This window comes from Cyprinodon variegatus, unplaced genomic scaffold (genome assembly GCF_000732505.1).
Source record: "Cyprinodon variegatus isolate N-32 unplaced genomic scaffold, C_variegatus-1.0 Scaffold497, whole genome shotgun sequence".
In the NCBI taxonomy this organism is placed as follows: Eukaryota; Metazoa; Chordata; class Actinopteri; order Cyprinodontiformes; family Cyprinodontidae; genus Cyprinodon; species Cyprinodon variegatus.
The window spans coordinates 64,574-75,210 of NW_015150950.1; the positions used below are offsets into that span (position 1 = coordinate 64,574).

The 10,637-nt window shown below is 34.9% G+C and overlaps 1 protein-coding gene across 1 annotated transcript; it reads right to left on the reverse strand.

Moving 5' to 3' along the window:
- Positions 1-859: 859 nt before the first annotated feature.
- On the reverse strand, positions 860-4,581 carry LOC107094650. The gene is made up of 6 exons (XM_015390402.1): positions 4,409-4,581; positions 3,758-3,914; positions 3,328-3,380; positions 2,804-2,901; positions 2,575-2,716; positions 860-2,299 (listed from the first exon to the last, which is right to left on the reverse strand). The coding sequence occupies exons 2-6, from the start codon at positions 3,900-3,902 to the stop codon at positions 989-991; spliced, it is 1,749 nt and encodes a 582-aa protein (XP_015245888.1). The 5' UTR covers positions 3,903-3,914; positions 4,409-4,581; the 3' UTR covers positions 860-988.
- Between the last annotated feature and the right edge of the window lie 6,056 nt (positions 4,582-10,637).

Here is a 10,637-nt window from a genome sequence, read left to right on the forward strand (position 1 = left end):
ATCACGAGTTGACTATACTTTAGTCCAAGTTTAGTTGCTGTTTAGCTCTTTTTACTATATAAATTTTGTTCTGATTTATTTCAAAATATTAGTTATTGTGTTATATATTCTTCTCTTATTCATTTATCACGGTAAATTCCCAGAGACGTTTAATATCTTTGTGTCACATGCCAGCCTTGGGCAGGCATAGCAGAAAAAATGCAGCCATGTTTTTGTTTTATCATTCTGTGCGACATACTCTTCACATATCCTTCAACATGCAAAACTCTCAAGTTGAAACCAAAACAAGACAAAAGAAACTAACAAAGCTACACTTTGTTTGGAAAGATACAATGTATCTTTAATGTACCAACAAACTGTATCAAATTCAACAAGACTGAAAACCAAAAAAAGAGTATAAAAATTTAGATGATTCTAACTATCAAATGCATAATTTATATTTCTGTCGAGGATATTAAATCATATATCGATATATTATGCAAAGAAGTTTATGTTAGTTGAATATGTTTTTATTTTATATTAACAAACAGAAAGACATAGAAAGGGAAATATTTACAAAATTAGAAATATCGAGAAATAAAACAATGGTTAATAGTTAAAAAATTAAGTAATATCAAAAAAATATTTACATTTTTGTAGTAAATTCCAAATGTAGAAAATCATTTAATTATAATACAGCAGAAAGTGGTGAAAGTTTATTTTTAATGACGTGTGAACTGTACTCCATCTGTTAATATCTGTTATTATATAGACATACAAGAGGAATGAAATCCCACTTGAGGATTTAAATGATCATAATGAAACTCATCATTCTTTGGGTTATGATTAAGCAATGGGAGGATACAATCTTTGTTGCTTGTTTTTGGTATTATTACTGTACATCATGCTAATTACACTATTTTACAGTGATTCTTTGAAATAATAAATTATTAACAGGAAGCAGCTTAAATGTGGTGTTGGGGTCCTTCCCTCATCCTCATCATCATCATCATGCACTTGCCATGATGTTCTGCAGCTTCATCACCTCCTCAGGGGTCAGGGGAATTCTAGTTGCAGTGCTGGAGTTGACCATCAGCACAGCTGAAGGCTCCACCTCTAACCTCTGCATCCCTCTCTGCATCATGTCTTCCATGTAGAACGTAGAGTTTGTCCTTATTCCGGTTGGACTGGAACCTGGTTTGATTGGATTTTGGGGGGCCACGGTCTCTTTGGAGTGGGCATTCCAGAAATCTCTTGCTCTGGGCTTGAATGACCAGATCCCCTGGTCAGCTTCCCCTCTTGTTAAAAGGCCATCTGAAGTCTTACTGCTGGTGAGAGAACTATCCTTGTAGTTTTCTGTCTCTGTGTTTGGTACAAGATTTGATTTGTTCCTTAGCCTCAGATCCTCTGCTAAGCTCTGGTTCTGAGGACGACAAAATGTCATGTCTGTCGGGAGAATATCCTCACCCAACAAGCTTGTGTTTCCTAAGGACTCTTCGCTATCAGAGACAAGAAGCTCTTTTGTTTCTGGCAGCTTTTTAGAGGAACCATACAACCGTAGCCAGTTACGGAACACAGACAGTGGCACCTCGATTTCCATCTTGCCATCCTTTTCTTTGGAATTCCTCGGCAGAACATAACTGAAATTAAAACCTGCTGGTTCTGTTCTGACACATCTGTCCTTTGTTGGCTCAACTGGAAAGTCTTCCTTCAGAGAGCTTGCTTTTGGTTTGGCCACAAAGGCACTCAGGTCTGGTTCAGGGGTCAGAGAAGAAATCAATATTGGGCTTTCGGAGGGTGTCAGGACTTGGATATCATCATCATCGGTCTTACTCTTTTTCTCAGAGTCAGAAAAGCTTGGCACACCCTTGCTGGACTCACCCTCCTGGGCCTCAATTCCTTCACACCTCATTACGCCTGCATGTTTAGGGCTGTAGAGCGTAGATGGTTTGTTTAAAAATTTGGGATTCTTGGTTGATGCAAGTGGGGAGAACGACGAGACAGGGATGGGGTCAGACTCTTTAGCGGAAGCTTTCTTGCTCAGATTCAAGGGTTCTGAAGAAGACAATCCAGCTGACATCTTGTACTGCTCCGCCATAGAGCGCAGTAGTTTTAGAGGATCTGTAACCATGGGGGTTGAATCTTGATGAGCGGGGGTAAAGGTGAATGCTGGGTGCTTGGGAGCCGGGGGGCCATGATGTGGCATTACAGGGGATGGTATGGGTACATATGGTGGGAGAACTGGGTGGTACAAGGAGTGGTACGGGAGAGGCAGTGGGTAGAAACTCCCAAGTTGATCCGACTGGAAGAAGGGTGGTCCCTGAGCAAAGAAAACATGTGATTAATATAGGAGATATAATAGGTTTTCAATCATTAAAGAAAACTATGAGTATTTAATAATGATTCGACTATTGGATTAATTTGCAACCTCTTGTCAGTAAATCAATAACTAAACCGTTTTACACAGCAAACTAAATTACTTCTTGCATCAGAACTTATCTATTCAAATTATTAAAATGTACATGGTGTTAATATTTAGAAGACCTTCTGTATACATTGGCTACAGCACAAAAATGAATTTAAAATAACACCAACCAGTGGCAGAGATGGCAGCTTGCGTTTTGGTGGCCTCTGGCCCCCATCCTCTTCTTTGGGGTAGGGGTAGGGCCTTGGCTGATTGTGAGGCAAATTGCTCATTATTATGCCTTTCAAGTGACACTCGTAAGGCAGAAGCAACCTAAACAAATGATAATCGAATCAGATAAAAGCTTTCGATGTAATAAAACCACCCACACATATTGCATGCAAAGATAACTACACTGACTTTTCATAGTGTCTGCGTGTGCAGGTTGCTGCGCTTGTACTTCGCGGGTTTCCTCCCAGGGTGTTGTAAACCCGCTTCCACAGCTGATGAGAGGTCACCTGGAGTTAAGAAGATAGATTTTAAAACTTATATTCTCTATATAGAAACATTAAAGCACATTACAAAAATTAAAGCTCTGCACCCTGTTTTGGTGCATAACTTCGAATGCACAGTCAATATGAAATACTAGAAACAAATAAAAATTCAATGGCTTTATTCAACCTTTTAAAATAACTATGATTTTAGAAATGTGACATTAGAATTTGTCTGATATCATTCCAAAAATATTATTGCATTTTATATACATTTTGATGTGTATACAAATTTTAACTTTTATAAATAATTAGAATTGCAGCATAGAAATTGTGATGGAATTTATGAATAATTCGATGAAGTAAAAAGACTTTACCTATAGAGAGCATGAAATGTAAAGTATGTAAAATTACATTGTAATAAACACATTATAAGTTAGAAAACAGAAATACCTGATGATAGCCACCCAAGTCATTCACGGTCTTGAACATCAAATATAAATCAACTAGAAAGGAAAGGAAAAATAGAAATAAATGTTATTACATTTATCTATGCATAAAATCTGTGAATTTTATCGTAAGTAATTGAAATCAGATTATGTTTCAGATTTCCTGCCTTAGACAAAATATTTTTTTTCTTTTTCTCTAACTTAGAGAGTTATTATTATTTTTCCCCACTGGAATAAAGACACTATATACGCTCTTGGAGGCATGGAAATATTTTAGCTAAACCTGTTCCATTTTTAAGATGTGTGGAGTTTTCCTGCCTGATGCCGATATTACAACATATTTTGTGTAAACAAATACTGCAGGAATTTAACAGGAATAATTGCATAATTTTTCCAACAAGAAGATTTTCAGTGCACCAAGTCAGGGTATTTACTTTGTTTGAAGCCCAGGTTGGGGATCCTCTCTATTGGGGTGTCTCGCTTCTTCATGAAAAGGTAGAGATTTTTGAGGAACTGCTCCTCTGTGATCCCCTCCATTGAGTTTTTGGTAGTCTCTGCGTCATGTTCTTTGTTTGCCATTTCCACTTATATCTGAAAGCAATAACAACAAACGCAATTAGAAATGTAGAATCAGTTCATCTCAAGATTGCATTTGTATTTTTCCAGCCACTTCTTAAAATTTTAAAGTGATAAACATCTTTATTTCAACACTACCCTCTAGCTGAGAGAAAAGTCGTAGCAGGGCCCCATCGTGTGACTGCTAATGAAACCGTTTCTTATCTAGATGCAGTCATCTCTCATGCCTTTAGCTTGAGACATAAAAGTTGTATCAATGCTATGTTTTATCCCTTCAGCTTTGCACTTAAGTTATATTGCCTTAAGCAGCAAATATTAGCATTAATTGGAACTAAAATAATATTTATTTAAGATTATCCTTATTTTTTCTATCCATAATGGAAGAGAAATTTAAAAAAAAAGCTTTTTAAATCATTTATATACCAAAAAGAAGAGATTGGAAAATAAACACATACATTTTCTAACTTATGAGCATCTTAAATCTGGATTTAAACCAAATTGCTCCTCACCTTTAAAGAAGATTAGGATGAAAAGAGTTATCTCATCACTCTTAAGGTCAGAAAACAAGCCAAGAAGCTGTGGTGCGTGATCCCTGCAAGAAGTTAAAAGATCGCTCAAATCTCTGCAACAACAACTTATTAAGGCTGCGTCAGTCACACACTTGTCCCTTGAGTCTTTGTGACAAAGTAATAAACCAGCAGAAGGGGGTGTACACTACATTGACTTCCTGCTGAGATTTGGATTGTTGAACCAGTTTGACTCGCTCCTGAGAATGTGACCAGAAAAGCAAAGTGTGAGGAAATACACTGTCAAAGGAACACAACATATTTGCATATTATATTTACCGGTACTACTCACAACTTATTTCTTTAATGACATTTTTTGCCTCATACGACTCAATACAAATTTTTTTCTCAAGCAATTAGTGCAATTGGCCTTTAGATATGGTGGCTGGCAGGAAAGGGGGCTACATGTTTCTGCAGCTTTTTTTTTTTTTTAACCAACATTTATCTTAAAAAGATATAAATATAAGTTTTTGCACTACTTGAAAAACAAAGAGCATCTCTTAAGCAGTGCAGACACTGAATTACAATGAACTTGTTCATAAATTTCTTCTTTTTTTCACATTATTATAAAACCACAACATCTTCCAGGTGTTGAAATGGGATGTTGCAATTGATTAACAATATTTTATTGCATTATTTCAACATGCTTACAGGTTCTTCCATTTCAAATAAACACACAGACAGACAAAAGATATGCAAAACATCTTCTTTTTAAAGTACAAGGTGAATCTTGAAAAAGGATGGGCTATAGCGCCACGTTTTCAAACCTGGTATTGCTGCTATCAACGAAGAACTGGACGTTCATGTCCCTGTTTTCATTTACTCATCAGAACTAGTATTGACATATTGGGAAAAAAACATTACCTGATACACTGAGGCAGGATTTCAGTTTCTCATGTTAGGCCAGTACTTGTTAGAAGTATTCTTGGGTGATGATTAGCTCTAATGGTGTGGGTAGGGGATTGTTTTCACTAGATATCAATCTGAAAACACATCCTCTATATGTGGTAGAAGGAAAGATTTTCATCGGGGATGTGAAGTCAACGGTTTAGCATCAACTGCATGATGCTATCATATTAGTATGGAACAAAGCATCTGAATGTTTCTAACGTCTTGTTAATCTATGATCGATCTGAAGAATGAAAGACGTTTTAAGAGCGAAAGTGGGACAATCACAGGAGTTGAAAGGTGTGTGAAAAAAAAATCCTGCATTTCACAAAGGATAAGACTTTTTATAATACGACTCAAGCTGTAAACAATAACTACATTTACAGAGCGATAATATGTGATAAATGGTTGAATTGCAATGTTGATGTTATCATTAAGGAAGAAGGAAGAATGATGTTAGCAAAAAAAGGTACTGTTTTTTTGGTTTGTGCTGCCTGTTTTGTTATTACAAAAGAAATATCTTCTTGACATAAGCAAACATGAGAGTGAAACAAAGACTTTTTAAGCCTTTGTGCTTGTGTTTGTTCTATCTTTTTAACTATGTGACAGATCAAGCTGATATTGTGCAAAAATGTGAAGAGGAAAAAAATTTAGTTTTTGTTTCAAAAGTCAAATTCTGTAAAGGGAGTTCATGCATTTGTTCAAGCCTTTACAATTAGGCCCTGAATAAATTTGAGGGCAACCGATTGCCTTTTAACCTTGCGCTGCAAGCTGGATTGTGTGAGATCTGAATTTTCAATCTCACAACTCAACTCAGTTCTAAACATATCAAACTAGCAGCTGCCAGGTTCATTGCCTTTAGTGGTTGCCATAAAGAACATCCGTCTTTTAAATACAATAAACCTATATCTTTCTTTAAATGAAACTTGTTGTAACCAGTTTCAGTGCCAGAGAATCTCCATAAAAGTGTCATTTCATAAATAAATCTTTTTAATTACTTAAAACAGTGAACAGCTTTGCTTAATAGGAAAATACAGAAAGCCAAATACAAGGGTGGAGCTAAAATTTCCAGGTATGCAGAATAATTGCTTTTAAATGCAATATATAATTGCTGTTGAAAGACAATTGGTTTAGTGTTCTGGCAATATATTCCTGCCTTCAGTTTTGTATTCATCTAGCCCCATGACAGTGACACGTCTGCAGCAACAATTGTCAGTTTGTGGAGGTTGTTCCCAGCTCAGACTTTAGGAATCTGAAAGGTGTGTCATGATCGCTATCCAAACACTGCTGGTATTCTCAACTGAATCTATTACAGCACAGACATTGAAACCTGACATGGAAACTATGTGAGTCAAATGGGTAGAAATCAGTTGAGCTTGATTCTCTGAAATCTGCCAGCATAGCTGTCATTATGAAAGCATTCATTAGTGTTTCATTTTTCTTATAAATGACAAGCAAGTGATAAGCATATCAAAATAGACAAATTGAATAGAAACAGGATGAAGATTTTTTTTTGGATTAAAGCTTAATATGACAATAACAAAAACTGACAAGCTAAACATTGATCTTTGATGACTAAAAAATGACTAGTCATAGGTTTGAGCTTTCGTCAATGAGACTAAATAAAAATCAGTGGATGGTTGGTCAGAAATTTGAAATGCATTTTTGTGCTCTAATCTGTTAGACGTGCTACGCAGTATCAGCCGTCCTGCTGTGTCTTGTTTGGTCACACCCACTACCTGGTGTGCAGCGCTGCACATTCTGTAGGACCACAGATGGATCATGGCAGCAAGGGCAAGGGTTGAAAATAAGCCGGAATGGTCCGGTATTGCGCTCTGAATTCTGACAAACTGATCTTCCAGCTGTGCTTGTGCAGAAATGCGTGTTTGCATGTGTGTAGCTCAGAGTCTGCGCTTTATGCTCCACACTGATGGTTCACTCTCAGCAGTATGGCTCTTCCTACCCTCGCTACTTAATAAAGTATGTGGGTGATCATCCACTGCCAAGCGTAAAAAATCCCTTTGTCTATCTATCAAGATTTTGTTTCTTCCAGCTCACAAGAGGTGATACTAAACATTCTTAAATTTCTAGAAAATATTTTATTGCATACTGTTTATTTTTGGGTAAAGACCCAGGTGAAAAGATACATATATCTTTGAATATTCTTTCTTATAGTTCTTCTATGAAACCATTAAATGTTTCCATGTATTTAAATATGATGTAAATGTTTCTTTTTATTGCAATTAAAAAAATGTCTATGTTTCCTTTGAATATGTCAACATTTTAGTTAGCAAATTCATTCAATTTAGGTCTGGATTGCCATGGCATTACTAGGCAATTATGTAGGTTCTCTGTATTTAATTTTTTATATCCAAACCCTGTGAATTTAAATCTACTTTGACCCCTGAGCAGCACTAACAGAGGGGTAAGTTGAAGAATAGAACAAAGCCAAAGTAGAAAGAAGAATGTTTTTGTTTTTTGCTTTTTTGGTGCAATGAAGATTTTTTTGATCTGTGTGTAATGTATAATTCATAGTAGACCAGGAACTGTTTGCTTTTGAATGGAAGCCTTGTTTGTTTAAAACCATGCCTTTATTTTACATTTTGTTGGCTTGTCTATCTGCTATATTAACCAGAGATGGCAAAAGTACTCTCTTTCCGTACTTGAGTAAAAGTACAGATACTTGTGTTAAAAAATACTCTGGTAAAAGTGGAAGTACTGATTAAACTTCTTTACTCAAGTAAAAGTAACAAAGTACAGGCTTGTAAATTTACTTAAAGTATAAAAGTAAAAGTAGAAACCACTTTTTTCATGCCGTTCCCTACATTTTAAATGGATGTCTGCCAATAGGACTAGATCTCCATTGTGTTCCTTTTCAATCATCTCGTCGTCCATACTACTATGCTAATGCCACCGCCACCAAGCTGCAATGATTTGCCGCGAATGAATACCGCCGAATCTGTCGATTCATCTTGTAGTGGTGCGTCAAATGCAACGTAGATTCCCATCCAATTAGATTGAATTTGGTATTGATGACGTGAAAAATAATAACGGTAACTCAATTGAAATTATTCAAAACTAAAGTAACGAGCCAATTTTTTATAATGTAAGGAGTAGAAAGTACAGATATTTGTGTAAAAATGTAAGGAGTAGAAGTAAAAAGTCACCATAAAAATAAGTAGTAAAGTAAAGTAAAAATATCAGAAAAATCTACTTGAGTACAGTAACGAAGTATTTGTACTTCGTTACTTCCCATCTCTGATATTAACCATTATGATGTGTTGAACTAGATCTGCTATTTCCACAGCTTTTGTGAGACATTTTTTTGTAAAGTAGGACATTAAGTTGATTTGAATTCTATAAATCTATGTTTTCTTCCCAACAACAACGATGGATTGCAAGGCAACATTCTATACCCAGCAATTATATTATCTAGACAATAGCTGTCAGTCTAGTAAAAAGTCTGGTTGTTATTCAAAACTGTAAAACTTTTTTTGCAACATAAAAATGACTACAACTAAATTAAAACCTTTTATAGGTTATAGTTGACTAAAACCGACTAAAACTTTTATATAATCATAATGATTAAAATGCGACTAAGATTAATAACAGTTTTCATCCTGAACACTAAGATTTAACCTAAGATGGCTGTCAAAAACAACACTGCAAACAATACAGTTTATCACTACTTCTCCATCTCATCCATGAAAGCCAGTGTGTCTTTAGATCAACAAGAGAGGTCAGAAAGGAAAAATGTGAAACTGAGCTGTTAAAGAGAAGCTGAAATGTGAAAAATTTTTTAAAAGTTATGATCTTACAGCACAAGATTTTTTGAATAGCCCCAGATGTTAGAAAAAAAAACATTTACCTAAAAAGATGCAGTAAACCTATAAATGACATTAGAATAATTTATATCATATACAAAAAAATCTGGTCTAGTTTTTATTTTTTCTATATAATCACTACTCGCTCTGCCATAACCTGAGAATGATTATTTGAACAGACATGGCAGTGAAGTCACGCAGTTACTGTATACATGCACTCGTAGGCCCAGGTCAGCGTTTTTACCGTCTTTAGATGGCTAGAATGCCATTATAACTATTAGAACCAAATTTATGCTGAGCCATTAAAAAAAAATAAAAAATAAAAAAAAGTACAACCTAAATATTCACAGAATTAGCTTATTGTAAGTTATAGTTAATTACCTATTCACTCAGCAAAGCAAAAGATGAAACTTTACTCTAATCAGTAACCCAGGGGTCAGGATGAGGGATGCAAAGCAGAGTTTTACCCTACTGTAGCTACAGTTAACTCATAAGCTCTGGGGTTGATATCAAACAGCAATAGTCCTTTCTTTGAGCCTCAACTTGGATTTGTATCATGATGTAAAATAATCTGGTTCTTAGTTTATAGAATATAAAGCTTTTTTTTTTTTCTTAAAAGAGACAAATGAAGGTCTTTCAGATTATCACATTGCTGTTACCAGCCCAGTTATACAACTAGCAGATATACTGGTAACCGTAGGACATAGTTGTAAGACAAGTAAGACAAGTGCAAAACTTAGTTTTGTTCTTTTTTCTCCAAATTCTGTGTGCTAACTCTAAATAAACGGCTTTAGGTTTCTTAAAGGTGCAGGATGAAAAATAAATAAATAATAACAATCAATCATAAATGTTCCATTGATTAGTGAACTCTTAGTTTTCTGAATGTGTAATATGCAGTATTATATAAACTAAACTTATTAAACAAGAATACAGTTTTACTCTAAGTAAAACCTTTGTACCACTTACTGTAAACCGTTCCTAATAACTGAAATATTGATACTGATAACAGGATAAACAATGGTCAACAAAAGGTCCAGGATCTATTTTATTATTTTAAACCTGATGAGTTAAAGTGTTTCCTCCAACGAAAGCATTTAGGCATTAAAATAAAGACATCAATATTAGTTTATATGTCCAGTGATGAATAACAGATTGTTGTAAAATCTCTTATTTAATAAATGAAGACAGTGTCTTTATACATTGAATCAAAAGTTGGAAAGACATTGGTACAACAGAAAAGGTTTATGAAAAATGGAGCCTATTTATCATATATTGATCAAATGTTTATCATATATATATACAGGACTGTCTCAGAAAATTAGAATATTGTGATAAAGTTCTTTATTTTCTGTAATGCAATTAAAAATCATGAAATGTCAACCATTCTGGATTCATTACAAATAAACTGAAATATCGCAAGCCTTTTATTGTTTTAATATCGCTGATTATGACGTACAGCT